General features: G+C 41.0%; 1 protein-coding gene across 2 annotated transcripts in view; it reads right to left on the bottom strand.

Annotated features, from left to right (window-relative positions):
- Positions 1–601: 601 nt before the first annotated feature.
- ttc7a (tetratricopeptide repeat domain 7A) overlaps positions 602–16,146 on the bottom strand; it is a 71,270-nt gene continuing 55,725 nt past the window's right edge. For both annotated transcript variants that reach the window (XM_049600381.1, XM_049600382.1), the window contains exon 21: positions 602–2,412. In XM_049600381.1, coding sequence (XP_049456338.1) covers positions 2,194–2,412 — 219 coding nt within the window. In that variant the 3' untranslated portion in view covers positions 602–2,193. The remainder of the gene's footprint in view (positions 2,413–16,146) is intronic.

The raw sequence follows: 16,146 nt of genomic DNA, 5'->3' as shown, positions 1-16,146 counted from the left end.
CAGACATCAAACAGACACTGTCAAGCCTGTAAAACCACACAACGGGGGCATTATCTGCCGCTTGCCGTGTATGTGTGTGTGTGTGTGTGTGTGTGTGTGTGTGTGTGTGTGTGTGTGTGTGTGTGTGTGTGTTGTTCAGCAGACCAGATATCTCTCTGCTTCCCCAGTTACTCAAACAAGGGGATGGCTGCTAGGCAACCAAGCCACATCACATCACATCAGGCAAGCTGGGAGAGAGCGAGAGACACAGAGAGATAGAGAAGGAGAGAGAGAGATAGGAGGAGGAGGGAGTTTGGAGGCAGAAAACTGTGCTGGCAGTATTACATAAGCCGGCAGCCCAGTCCCACTGCTCACATTAATGTGGTTAGGCACTCGGAAGTGATGTCCATTAGTCACAAGTGACAAGGCAGGTGAAGACGCGGCATCCAGCAGTGATTTTTAAAAGCCATTGTTGTTTATAATGGAGAGCATTACGAACAGATGAGTCAAAAAGAAAAAAATAACACACGCACACACACACACACACACACACACACACACACACACACACATTATAAGCGGATGAGTCGCCTACTGTACTGAACAAACAGAACAAACAGAATAGGGACTGATAACACCCCAGAGGGACGGTTTAAAACAAACACACATACATGAAGTTACACAATAAGAAGACATACTGCATGAAAACACACAGGCACACACATAAATAATGAAGACATATTGAATGATATGTGATTGTCCTTGCTAGAAAATGTATGAGCTCTCATTTGAAGATGAGAGGGTGTGTGTACATGAAAGCTGCGTCAATCAACATGATCATCAAAAATACATCAAGGGCTAAAATAAAGATGAAGTGGAGCTGCTGTTGTAACTGACAGCCTACACATAATCTATGTATCTGCATTTCTACATAACATACATTCTATCTGAAGATGTAACCAGCACATCTCTGTGATTTATGAACCAATAAACTGTTGCCTGATAATTCTGATTATTTAAAATATTACTCATTTGTCACAAATTGCAAAAGAGTTATTACTTCTGTGCTTATAACTCCATAGGAGATGTACATCCTTACAGTACTGACATTTATAAACATGATTCTATCTTTACACTGCTCTGAAATCTGCCTCTGTTGCTCTTCCTTCACACACACAGTATTAATATCCAATATTACTGTCACTGTTTTGTGTGTAAATATGCAACATTAAGGGACATTTTTTTTTTGCAATTCTCCATCTGATAATTTAGGAATTCTCATATAGTATTTGGACAGTTAGACTAATAATTAAGAGGGTGACAATGAAACTCACTGAGATTTAACAATAATTAAGAAATACTTGTTAAAGGAATACTTTGAAGTTTGGGAGATGCACTCCAATCGCTTTCTTGCTGACAGATAGATGATTATATTGATACCACAATCATATCTGATTGCTAAATATGAAGCTACATCCAGGAGTTGATTAGCTTAGCTTAGCATAAAGAGTGGAAACGGGGAAACACTGAAATTGGCTCTGGCGAAAGACTACAAAAGAACTTGTGGTTTTACCAGGCTTCTGTGCTTGAGTATTTCTTAAAGGGGACTTGTTATGCTCATTTTCAGATTCATACCTCTATTTGGGGTTTCTACTACAGTTTATTTTCCTCATACTATTTGCCTAAATAGACCTGTATTTACTCTCTGCATGAAACGCTCCATTTCAGCGTCCATCTCTTGCATCTCCTCTCCTGAAAAAGCCCAGTCAGCTCTGATTGGTAGTGTTTCCAGGTCTTTCTTATCTTGGTATCTGCACCGTCATTGCAACCAAGGAATGACTATAACAGAGAATAGGGGCACTTTCTACCTTGAAAGATCACCAGAAGCTTTTAAAATAAAATCTTCACTGGACAACTGGGAGAAATTAACAACATCAGCAACCAAGAAAACATGACGTTAGCATACAGCTACATGTAGCAGTGTAGGCTACGTAATGTTAACGTTTGCAGTAGCGTGTCTGGAGCTGGAGCTAAAGTAATCCATCACAAGCTGATGTCAGCTTGTCTTGAAAGTAGGAAAACACTGGTAACAGAGTATTTAAAATGGTCTGCAGCCTGAGGTTGCTTTTCAGTGTATCTGCACCAATGTATAATTATACATCAACAGGCTATTAGCTTTACCCTGACCCAAACCTCCACCCCAGCCCAGGCCCCTCAAAGCTCCCTGGGGATGATGTTGAAGGGCCGAATGGGGCAGGAAGCCTCCAACTCCAGGGCTGTCAAGAAGCAGTCGGGGGCCTGGCTGGCACCACGAGACTGCAGGGCCTCGCCCAGGCCACTCCACGCCTCGTGGGAGGTGCTGTGGACCTGAACCGCATCACGCAGGACCTTCTCCCCAAGGTGTACACGCCCAGTTTTCACCAGCAGACGCCCCTGGATGGACAGATCGAAAAAGACAAAGGAAATATAAGAAATTTAGGTCTGTATTATTATATACCGTATGTATACTATTGTAAGGCTCATCAAGTAAGTGTTATTTATTTATTTTTTTTGTGTGAAAATCTACTTGCTATATTAACTCCACTGAGCTAAAACCTTTGACAGAATGGTGATATTGCATTCATCTGCAGCTACTTGTCCCTAATATTTTTTTCATCCCAAATATCTACCATTAAAACATTTTTCATGGCATGATAAGATCAAGTTAGCAGATGGTGGCTTTTTGCAAAGAAAAAAAATCCAAACCTTGGATTATAATGCCTGCTGTCCTGTGGACTAGTTTAGAACCACAAAAAAAACCAACAGAAACAGCAACAACGGCCAACTGTACTATACTCGAGTCATATTCAACTGGGATTGTACAACTGAACGGAGAAAATCCACAAATCGTGAGATTAGGAGCAGTCCTCTGCTGAGAGATGATGCATGAGTTGTGCACACAGATACACTCACAGTAATGAAAGCTGATGCTGTATTTAACCTGCTTGGGTCGGAGGAGAGACTGCTGGTCAAAGAGACTGTTTAAGTGCAATGTAGTTACCATTATGTACACAAATCACTGCTGATTTGCCAAAGCATATCCTTGCTTCTTAAAATCTTAAAATTTTCTGACCTTCAGACAGTGGGAAAGGTGTTCGGTTTTACTGGTCAAGACTAGTGTCAATGTGTAATGCATATGAAGAATGAAAATCAATTTCAGATTACACTGTACCCTCTTTTTTTGTCAAAGTTATGTTGTTAGAGTAAAATCTTATTGGCAAAATCTGTGATTTGGGAACCAGCTGTCAAAGAAGCAACGCATTGCACATGCAGCATCCGGTAGTTTGTAATTTTACTGTTAGCCTTCGTTTTCTTTCCAAAACAAATTAAGCTACCCGGTGGCTTGTTTTCAATCTGTACGATCGTCTGACTGCTCGGGCTTGTTGCCGTGTTGGACCTATTTTCAGCAATGTTGGTGCGTTCCCAGATCTCAGCAATTAACTCTGTGAGCACAATGTTATTATAACCAAAAGACCCCGAGCTACAATAAAACACATTTGTCCATTCAATTTATCAGAGGGAAATTACTAAAATCACTGTCACTGTTATTAAATATTAGTCATAAAGTATCTAAGTAAAAACTAATTAGTTACTTACGTCACTCAGCCTAGTACAAAGGTGCCTTCCACCAACTCTAAAGCCTCCACACCCACTGCTCACATATTCTGTATTTAACTGGTTTAGAAATAGAAAACGAGACATTGTGGCTTTACAAGCAGCCAGCCTACATTTACTGACCATCAGCAGTTAGCTTAACATTAGCCACAGTAAAGTGTGCCGTGCTTTGAAGGCAATTTTTGTAGTGACCAAACAGTGGAATTGCAACTTCCAAGATGTTATATTATACCATAGACCTATACCTAGTCTATTAGAGCCGCACAACTGAATCATTTTATCCCCATTCAAATTAATGAGCACTAAACTGGAAGTAGCCGGCTTGGCCAGTAGAAGTGTGTAGTACACCTGCTCTTTGGGCCCAATGATGTGGAAGCAGTGTCAATCACCTGGTAATTTTATACACAGCAACGTTTTTGGCTTAATGCGCCACTGAGCAACTTTCATGAAAAATTAACTGGGTGCCACCTCAAACGCAGATGCAGCTCTCTTTATACAACCATGATTTATGTTCACACACTTTGAACCAAACCTAGAGATTCCAAAATGTAGGTTTACCAGTGGCCAAAGTTAGCAAGCCAGCTAAGAACACACAACATGTACATAAGACAACTTTGGAGCTAAAAGGCTAAGTAGCTAGTAGACTCAAAGAGACCAAACTGATATCCACCATTCATGAATCTCCCAGCGAGACAGTGAAATAGCTGACGCCCAGATTGTCAAAGTCGAGAAGCGAAATGTGATCTAATTATTGAATTTCAAATAGTAATCCCTTACACTACTCATTACTAACAAATGTGGTATTGCCCAACATTTCTCACTACCCGTCTCGAGAAAGTTTCAAAACTGTAAATGTATTTTCTTACATATTGAAACGAATTGAACTCTGTAGCTCTGTTAGGAGGCAGGAAAATCTCCTAACAATGATATAAAAATGGTTGGTGCTTATTAGTTTACACGGTTTGTGCTATATGGCTCAAAACATTCAAAGACATTGGTATGTTTCTTTGCAGGTCATGATATTCTTTAGTCTTCATTTGTAGTGGCGTGCTGGGTGACTACTGCCCAGGGCTCTGCCAGGGAGAGTGGTGGGTATGCATGCAATCTCATCATTCACTGATTTTATACTGTATGTATGTACAGTATACACTCTATATGCATGACTGTGGCATTAAAAGATATGCAAGGAGGGAATAAGAAGTATGTAACTGGAATTTCATGTAAACTGTATGGATATACAAATTGAATAAATTGTTGTTAAAGCTGATACATAGGATAAATAAGTGTCTGTCAGGGTGTGTGTGTGTGTGTAAAAAGAAGTATATGGAGACTGAGAGGGATATCATGGATGATATCTGTTGTCACCATGTTAAAGGTCATGCAGAACTTTGTGTGAATGTGGAAATGTGTTGTGTCTCTTTGGAACTCGGCTCAGTTGGGGTGCGGTGTGTTTGAGAGCCCAGCAGAAGAGGCTGTCACGCAACTGACCAACAGCATGGAGTCAAATCTGTCTCACACACAAAGATGCCGCACACACACACACACACACACACACATATATAAGCAACAGTGTCACACGCACACTCAAGGTGACAACAGGCAGCCTCTCTTGCACAACAGCATTCTCTCCCTTACTTTGACTATCTGTATCACACACACACACACACACACACACACTGAGCTGGCCTGAGGTCAGACAGACGAGTCTTGTTATGCAGTCTCTGCTCACAAGCTCCAGATTAATTGGGCTGAAATTCACATAGCTGTCTAGGGGCTCTGATGCAACTTTCAATAAAAGCACACACACACACACACACACACACACACACACACACACACTCTCTCTCTCTCTCTCTCTCTTTCTCTCTTCCTCCCTCCCTTCGCTCTCCTTTTCCTCATTGCTGCTGTGAGGAAAACACAGAGGAAGATCGAAACTCTTGGGTACGGAGAAAACCTGTCACAGGATGTGCAAACAGGGTTACAAGCTTGTGTGTGTGCATTTGTGTCTACATGAGTGTGTGTGTGTGTATATGCATGCATGAGAGTGTGTGGGTGTATGCTCGAGGTGGATGATGTATTCCTTGCCGCTGGTTTGGCCACTAGCTTCCACATCTTACTGTCTGTGCTGTTGTCTCTAGACTCACAGGGGTTACATTGTTCCAGCGTTTCTAGCATAAACAAGCCGGCTACTGGGAGACACACACACACTCACACACACACCAGCACTCACACCCTTCCATCTGTGCCACATGTCAGTTATGCTGGTAACCATGGAAAAGTTGATCCTTCTAGGCCAGCAGCTCAATCAAATAAACACTACTGTATACTGTGGTATGACAGAAACACAGGAGAGGCCGAACAAGACAAGCTGACAGGAAAGCACACACTGCCTGTAAAGGAGGAGGTCAACATTTTATTTTTGAGAGAGAAATGATTAATCTCACATCATGTTAATCTTACAATATTATCTTGCTTTTTTAATCTTTACATGAACAGAGATATAAAAAAATATGATTTAATATTTATAGGGAAAGTTATGTGTCAAAGTTTTTTCTTGACAAACAACCGTTCATCCAACAGCCCAAAAGGCTACTTTCATTTAGGGTCTCTGGCTATAGCTATAATGTTGGTTGTACAGCATTCAATGGTTGGTATGTATAGCGAGGATGTATAGGTTTTGGTGCTAGCGTGGTCACACCAGCATCTAAAATGTCAAAATTTTGCAGTAACATATGTTATTCCAATGGGCTGTCTGTGTTCACTCGCTGTCTTACCTGTCAGGTTAAACTCGCAAATATACAATGTCAACCAATAACAATCAATAGCGGTACTGACATTTAAGAAAACAGAGTGCTGGAATGTCCAGAATAGGGGAAGCTATTGTATCTTAGCTGTGCTGCACCATCCACTTTTACTTAACCTCATCTGTTAAACTAAATGTTCCCACGAAAAATATATGGTTAACAGACAGATATGAGACAGTAGTCAATGGTTAGTATGTCTTTTAAATCGACAGTTTTTATCTATTGTCCCATTAGTGATTCAGGTAATAAGCAAGAAGTTGGTGTACCCCTTAGATTGTTTTTCTCTTCAATTAAATCATTGACTGAATTGATGTTCATTCCTTTGAACTAAAGGGAGAGTAAACAGTACAGTACAGAGAAAACAGAAAGAAGCTTAAGGAGCTCTTGTGACTGACTGGTGGGAGACTGCCCTTGGTTTTTGATGGCTAATACTTCCAGAGCCCCAGTAGTCCGAAAATGTGCCATTGGACTGAAGGCCCATTTGTCCAACGTTGAAAAGAAAGGTGAATTGCTCTGGAAATAGGCTCCATGTTCTCCCAAGCACATGGCTAATTATTATGCAGAATGACATCATAGGCTAGTATTTGTTTTCTTCATTGGTTGGGTTGGTTAGATTTAGGCATGAGGAGTCATATTAGTTTGGGTTAGAGTAAGAATATCAGGCTAAGCTAATCAGAGGCAGAGCAGGGTGTCATGCCTTTGGAGAGATGTGGGTTTGTTTTTGGCATAATGTCGGACATATGGCCTTTCAGTCCTATTGGGCATATTTTGGACATTTAGGGCTTCAGAATTATGAGCCATTGGAACAATAGCATGGCATCGACTAGTGCGAGCTTGTCCCACTATAATGCCAGCCCCAGATCTGCAAGTTATTACTACATCACAAAGCTTCTAGAACCACATATTTCGCAAAAGCAGGTGGATTAGATTCACTGCACCATTGTCTGGTGAGACAAGGCCTTTATTGTGACAAGACTGGGAGACAGTACAACATGTAAGTCAGCTTTAGATGTTTTGGTAGGTGCTTCTTCCATTTTAGTCAGAGCCAGGTTAGGTCTTTCCCCCTATACTCCAGTCTTTATGCTAAGCTAGGTGAACAGTATCCTGATTTCAGCTTGGTACTTAACCCACAGAAATGAGATTGACATTGATCTTCTTATCTCACCCATAGCAAAAAAGCAAGGGTATATTAGCCAAAATGTTGTACTATTCCTTTAAGTTTGAGACAAACCGTTTCCAGAGAAAGTTGAACAAGACAGACAGGAAAAAGGAGAAAGATTTCCAATTGGGATGAGAACCAAAGATCACTGAGAGTGACACAGCGAGGAACAAAATGTCTGAGGGAGTAGGAGAGTGAGCAGATAGGAGATGAAGTGAGTGACCAAATGTGTGTTCAAGAACATTTAGTTTGCTACCGAATGTTTCTGGCAATACACTGATAAAACTGGTATCTATTGGTTTTGCTTTAATTACTCCCAGCCATCTGTCTCCAGTTCTACCTCAGCTGATCCCATGGTGCTTGGCAGCGCGGGTTTGTTTCTTGTCGTGCCATTAAAGCACAACTGAACTGAGCTGAGCCAAACCGAGCGAGTGGGCAGTGGTGTTTTCATCCATCTTTCAAGCTACATTTAAGCAAACTTTTGAAGCGCTGCAAACAATACACAACGCTTAATTAAGGGCATTTCCATCAGCTAGATTGAAGAGACTGAGAAAAGCTTCCTGAATGTCACAAACAAACACACCCAACAGAGACTTGATTATGGAATTGATTAGCATTGGGGAAATGAGTTTTTGTTCTTCAGTGTCAGCTGATATTCATATTTCATACTGTGCAAAGACAAAAAGAGTACTTTGTAATATTTGAACGTACCAACTACAGCTAAGCAGCCACCACAAAGATTTATTTATGGGAATAATATTTATTGGATAACTTCTTTATTACCCAAAAACTTTTTCTGCCGTAAGCAAGAATTAAAACTTTTCATTATAGTTTGCATTATTTAAAACTTGGATGCAAATCCAGCTAATGCATAAAGCTGCACACTGATTAAAAGCTACAGTATGGGCTTTAAACAAATGTGTGATTGGTTGTTGATCCAAATGGAATTAATCCAATATTGACCAGACTGCTGGTTAGCTTGAAACATACATACATACATACATACATGACATAACCACAACATCAATCAGCGACAAAATGGTCATATGGATTAGTTCCCAGAAATTAATGTCTTCTAGACAGTGTAGAGACAGCTGAACTCTAAATTTAGACTTGCAATCTGCTGTTGTCAGCCTTGCTACTGAGGGAGCTGAAGAGCTGTAACTAACCAGACAAACTGAACAATAAGAATATGGTTAGGTGTAAGTATTTTCATAGTTAGAAATAATTCTAAGTGTAACAGCTTTAGACTAGAGATGGTTAAGTGTGTGCTTGGCATGGTTTAAATCCATGAGATCCATAATCATACAATATGGCAACCAGAGGGCATGTTATGTCATCCAAAAGCTGTCTGTTAAACCGCTGTAGGCTAACATCTAGTACTCACAGACACACAGTGTAACCCAGTGGCCCAATGCCCTGCCATTGAACCAGGTCGAGAGCCTTTACCTGAACCTTTAATCCCATCAGTGGTTGAGTCTGAGCTGGGAGGGAGAGGTGAGCCAAGGCTGCTGTATTTACTTTAGTCATGTTGGCTTGAACTTTCCCTACTTATTAACCTATTCACATACAGTTTCCCTCTCATATTTCCTAAAGTGTTAGTTTGGCATTTTTTGGAAGTATGCTTACTCCCATTGTTGCTGAGAGTTACTTGAGAAGCTTGATGCCATTCTGTTTCTGTAAAATATAAAGCCACAACCAGCAGCTGATTATTTTAGCTAAGCATAAAGACTGGAAATGGGGAAACAGCTTATCCGACACCAGATACAATGTGTTAATTGGAGATCTTTAGAGGTGTTGACAGGCATATTAAGTTATTTCTTAAGTGGCAATGTGACGAGACCACAGCAAAATGTATTTTAGCCAACTTAAAAGACCCGCTATATTTGGTATATTTTCTCCACTTTACCTTACTAGTATACACACTAACCAATCATGGCAGCGGTAGACCAGTAACTACTCTGTTCAGCAAAGTAAAATTGCTGTTTTTGTCAATGTAGTCTGGTGGCTATCCTGGCTACCTATCCTGTCTGACATTGAGGCAGGGTACACCCTGGACAGGTCACCAGACTATCATAGGGCTGACACATAGAGACAGACAACCATTCATGCTCACATTCACACCTATGGCCAATTTAGAGTCACCAGTTATCCTAACCTGCACGTCTTTGGACTGCGGGAAGAAGCCCCAGGAGGAACCAAGAACCCTCTTGCTGTGAGGCAACAATGCTAACCACTTCACCACTGTGACACACAAGTGTCTACAGTATGTTAAACGCAATCGCCTGAATAATGTTGGCAATGTACGTTTCTGCAAACCACAGATACGTCACATTTACATGTTATTAAGTAGTGGAAATGTTGAAACTTTACATTTCAACAACACTGTGGTTAACATGTGGATAGGTTTAGGGACAAAAAACACTGGGTTTTGGTTAGTATACATTTGTTTTGGCTTAAAATACCCAGCTTTGAGGGCACCATTGCCATTGGAAACACAGCAATGTCTTGGTATAACACAACCACTTTTTGTGGCACTATTCCTGCAGCAAAGCAGCGATGGTAACTAAAAAGCAGCTGGAAACAAAACCTTGCTACATCACTATGGTTTTGTTGTTAAAATGTTGAAATGTTGAAATGATACATATGAAATGTATAGTTTGCAGGAATGTACAATGCTAACATTTTCTTGTATGTTATGTTTTTGTCAGCATATGATAAAGACAATGCTGACATGTTAAGTATCTCAACCATCTAACGCACCTGGATGGCATGTTTACATGTCAAAAAATAATTTGTATGTATACCTATTGCTGTGGTGCGTGTGAGAGAAAAGAAGTAGCATATGCAATGCATCTAGAATCAAGTCCTGAATTGCAAAGTACATTCTTATGTCTCTTCAGATTACAGCAGCTATATAAATATACAACAGTATAAAACACAGCATGACACACATACTTGTACACACACAAGGGGATATAGCAACAGGAAGGGGAAGAAGCAGGACGAGGGAATGAAAGAAAGGGGCGATACAGGAGCCACAGGAAAGAAAAAGGAAGAAAGCAAGGAAAGACAAGAGTGTGAGCGAGTGAGAAAGAGCTAAACTGGGAACAATGAATAGTGAGAGAGGGGGATGGAGAGAAAAAAGGAGAGAGGTGTTAAAGAAAACGGAAAAAATAAGTGAGCCCAGATGAGCCATACATAGCAACGGAGGCACCAGCCAACTCCCAATTGTCTCTCTGTTTGCCCCCCCCCCCCCGATTTTCTTCTTCCTTGCTCTCTCTCTCTCTCTCTCTCTCTCTCTCTCTCTCTCTCTCTCACACACACACACACACACACTCCTTCTCTCTCTCTCCGTGGTTATCAGAGGTCCTGCTCAATAGAATATATTTCCCTGGTTGCTAGGCAATCCCATAAAGCGGCAAGAACGTGCAAAGTGTTATAAATAATGTATTTGCATTATCTAATCAGCTGACAACCACCCCCATCCACACAGGGAGGAGAGAGAGAGAGACAGAGAGAAACAGAAAAAGACAGACAGACAGAGAGAGAGAGAGAGATGGGGGGCATTTGATAATTGGAACGCGATTAATTCAGTGAGCATAAGTCCTCGTCCTTGAGAGTATACATGCATATGTGAAGCAGTGTATGAATATGCTTCTGTGGGAGAGGAGGAAAAGTAAAGAGTGTGTGTGTTAAGTGTGTGCGTGTGTGTGTGTGTGTGTGAGGCTGACTCAGAGCAGGCTCGGCTACAGAACAGGAGGGATGAGATGTGGAGGATGTTGGGAGTGGGTCAGATTCATTTCATGCCATCGCCGGAAGCCAGGTTGGGCCGTGTTTCAGGATCAGCTACCCATCAGAACACACACACACACACACATACACATGCACCACATGCCACACATACACACACATCAACCAAACACTTACCATAATGAGGTTAATAGTACAGACAGACAAATGTGTAAAGGCTGACACTGCTAATACCGTGATAGATGAACAAAATAGACGCTTGTGGACTAAAACAACCGGTCAGTGACATTAAACTATAAATCTGTTGCTAACCATTAGCACACATTAGCATCTTACACACACACACACACACACGCACACACACACACACACGCACACGCACACACACACACACACACACACACACATATACAGCATGCCAATGTCCTATACTGGTTTCCCCTAACTACCACACCCTTATTCATCCAAAAATACTCTGAAACCAGCAGCTGACCAGAGCGGTGAGTCACTGTCTGATCACTGCATTTCTCTCTCCCTCACGCACACACACACACACACACACACACACTCAAAGACCATGTGGCCACGGTTGATGCTAATATGTAGAGGTGGAGTGAGTAAAGTGGTGTGCGGTGAATAAGGGAAGATGGTGGTGCTGTGTTATTATGAACCACACCGCAGGGGCTGCTGAGCTTCTGTATGGCTTCCAGTTATGGGTTTCCCTTACTCACATTTCCCTTTCCTCATCTGCTGTGGCGACTGTGGAGAAAATTACGACTTCCCTCCACTCTGGTTGGCTTGGGTGATGCTGTGCATAAACCTCAAAAAGAAAAAAACCCTTTGCTTCAATACTTGTTCTGCTTGTATGGGAGTAAATGTAGTTGTCGATGTCAGTCAAAAATGCTCTAAAATCTACAAGAAATTTGGTTGTCAAGGGCAAAAAAGAAAAAAAAAACAATGCCCACTGTATTAAAAGAGCTAGCAGCAGGCTAATCGTCTTGCGGCGCACAGTCATGACTGGTATAGATATTCTCATCTAACTCTCAGCAAGTGAGCTAATAAACATGTTTCCAAGAATGTTAAACTATTCAGTTCAGAGGAAATTGGATTTTTAAGTAGATAATCAAGTATTGTAGGGAAAGCTTTAAAAAATACTTTTTTTGTGTTGTGGTTTCATGGGCAGGCAGCTAACAATACTGACTAATGATGAAGCAACATGCAATTCCTTTACAATGGCTATAAAAGACGCTACATGTTTAAAAATAACGTGATTGTTCAACCTTAAATCAAAAATACATGTTTTCCCTCTTACCTGTAGTGCTATGTATCAATCCCGATTGTTTTGGTTGCCGAGTGTTGGAGATATTGGCTCAGGGGATGTCTGCCTTTCTTTAGAATATAATGGAAAGTTCCTGGTAGAAACTATTTTCCTTTCAACTAAACTACACCTGCCAACATGTATCACCTCGCAGAAGGAAGTGTGCTTCTACTGCTAGCTCACCTAGCACCGCTGTCACAAGCACTCTCTCGTCCATTAGTCCATGCTTGCTTTGCAGTGATTCGGTTGGTGGATGTAGTTTGGTTAAAAGAAAACAGTTCCTCCATGAAACTGCTTGCAACAAGTACTGTGGATTATCTAGAGTTGTAGGGTGCCCAAGGAATGAGTCCTACAATGTGGAAATGAGTTAGCATGTGTGCACTCCTGGTTCCCTCATCTTGATGTCAATGGGTTTTGAATGCATTTTTTGGTTAGATGCCTGAAATAAGGTGTGTGGTTAACAAAAGCTTAAGAGATTTTCATGTTTTGTTTTACGACATAAAATACGTCTGTAAATACTCCACTCGTGTCTGTTGCCAACGAGTAGCTAAATGAGCCTATAGAACGTCATCTCGCCAAGCATGGATATACAGCGCTGTTGTAGTTGGGATGTTAGATCGTTATTGTTTATGTTTACAGTTTATTTCCAACTCTGAGCGTAGTCGTCAGTGCCTAATCCTCAGAACACTACAGGACGAAGACCGTAACACACAAGCTGCAAGAAGTACACTGGCCTTCTGAACTCACTGATACTTTGAATCACATCAGAGATCATCTCACATCAAATTTGCTATTCAACTCCCTACTTCACGCTGCGGCTGACAGTAACACTACACCTAGGGTATCATTCATTTCTGAAAATATTGACATTGAATTGGGGACAGTGACTTGGCTGGATAGCTAACCAGTCTTGTTGTTAAAGATACTGTCATGTTATATTTCCTGTTTATGAACCATACGTAATGTTATTGCCTTGTGAGCATAACATTAGCCTTCTGGCTCACAGCTGAGCCAAAGGGCTCTATGAGCTGAGCAGACTTGAAGTATCTCCCGCTGCCAAGTCGTAACAAAGGTTACGTCCTATTTACTGGAGTACTGAACAACATTTCCATTGCATAAGAACCTTATTGGGCCGTAATGATTGTTCCAGTTATTAGGTAAACCCTACGGTGTTAACAGGGAAACCAAATATGGCTTGATAAAAATGTTTAATTTTGATTGCAAAATGTACAAAGTAATATATATGAATAGTTTTTTTTTCTTTCTGGCAAGTGAGCATGGTATGAGTTGGATAATGCCCTTTGAGTTGTCCATTACCAGGAATGAATGGCCTCCGCTGCATGTCGGATGGTTCGCACCTCCCTGTTAGCATTAATTCCTAATAATGGACAACTCAAAGGCATTATCCCTTATTTATTATGAAATCTTTGTAATCAGTTGCTATAATTGTTGAATAATGCAACATAATTGTTGCATTCAAGGTCCTGTAAAAATGGCAGTGGCGTAGTAGTTAAGATGCATACCAAATTACTACAATGTGGACTCTGAGACCTTTGTTGCATATCAAACCTATATTTATACATAATATACTTATATCTTTATCTGTATATATTTCCTGTCTATATCTACATTGTAAACTACTGAATAAAGGCAACATGCCCAAATAAAAATCTGAATAACATGTCCTTTTTTTAAAGCCCTTGAGGCTTAAGATTGTTGATATTGTCTCATAATAATGTGTGTCCATAAAAAATACTCCACAAAGAAAATCAGGAGGATTTCATTGCAAGCCACAGCAGGAGTACATCCTCTTTTATGTGTAGCCCTAATAACAAAAAAAAAAGATCTTAAGGACATTCAAGGAAAGTACAGTATGTACTTTTGCAGAATAATAGCTCAAGTGTAAGAATACCAACCAAGAATATCATCAGAATTCCCCTTAAGGCAGAGCAGAATAAATGGGCCACCGGCACACAAAGTGTCCACGGCAGATACAGTATAAAAATAAATGCATGAATCCAGAGCCACAGAGTAGCAGCAACTGTAGGTTGTATTCTGGCAGGCTGATGCAAGCCAGAAAAATGGGTAGCGCTCCAAATAAAAATGTCCCACACACTGTCCCACTTAGGCTCCATCACAATGCAATGAAGTATTTACCACATTGCTCCATTAGCATGCCTAATATACTGTTTAATCCACAACAAATAGTACTCTAGATAGCAGCGTTTTTTTGTATTTGAGTCTATTAGTGCCTACTACAACATGGACCATAATCCAGGTTCAACAAAGTCAAAAAAGAAAAAAAAAAGGTCCATATGCGCCAAATCCACAGAGGAAGGCACAAACACAACACATGCACATACACACACTCACACTTTCAGACTGAGAACACATCTGCCCTGTAAGAGACCCAGAGTAGGACACTGCCAGCTGGCTTTGTTTCAACTTTTCACCCCCTGGGATTGGTTCTCCCACAGGCCAAATATGGAAGAGACACGTACCTCTGTCCATCCCAATGGGACTGCACTTCCACACATACACACACACACAGATACACGGATACACACATCCACACTAAAGTGCACATTAGGAGCAGAAGCATTAGCCTTATGTGGTCACAAGGTGGCCAGTACTCAAGTCAAAGAGATATCAACCAACACATCTATGGTCACTATGGAGACCACAGACATTGGTGCATTTGTGTGTGTGAGCATGTGTCGGGCGGTGTGAGCCTTGGCTTTAGGAATATCCCTCTCTGGTCCTTTCACCATGACAACAGAGAGAGTTCAAAAGTCAGAGTGGCTGTGGTTAATCCAGTGGATCATCTGGAAGACAGACTGGGAGAGAGCCTGAGTGAGGCAGTGGGTGGAAGTGGGCGAGAGAGGATCTTTCTAGTGCGAAAGTGAGAGAGAGAGGATCTGCTGAGATGAAAGAAATGTGGGGGAGTGATCAGGAGAGAGAAAGGAAGTCTTTGAGCAGTATTTGTAATTTGTTGGTTATGGACCAAACTCTGTTTGTTTCTATTTTATGAAATTTGAAGTTTTGCCCACAACAAGTCAACACATCTCAGAATATGACGGAGCCATGATGTGATAATTAAAGGCGCTGTATGTAAGAATGTGGCCAAAACGGTTACTGCACTCAAATTCAAAATACTGCCACGAGTCGTGTCCGCATTATTCCTAAGTCTCTGTGACATATTAGGAGGATTTTACGACTATTTCCTTTAGATTTCTTACATGCAGCTCCTTTAAGACTATAATGACCATGATCCTGACACTGACAGTACAGCAAGGCACATGGGAGAAAAGAGTAGCTGCCATCACTACTGCCAAATTGAGAGCTAATATTAGCAGCTAATAGCAAGCTAGCTTAAACCTTTCTGCTGAATTAAATGAAAAAAATACTAATTTTATCAGCTAACCTTTCTGTTTATTCTTTATCATACAACCACAGTCTGTTGATAAACTGAGACAGCC

The sequence above is a fragment of the Epinephelus fuscoguttatus genome, linkage group LG16 (genome assembly GCF_011397635.1).
Source record: "Epinephelus fuscoguttatus linkage group LG16, E.fuscoguttatus.final_Chr_v1".
NCBI lineage: Eukaryota > Metazoa > Chordata > Actinopteri > Perciformes > Serranidae > Epinephelus > Epinephelus fuscoguttatus.
The sequence above is the reverse complement of the archived record's forward strand: the minus strand, read 5'-3'. Positions and strand labels throughout refer to the sequence as shown.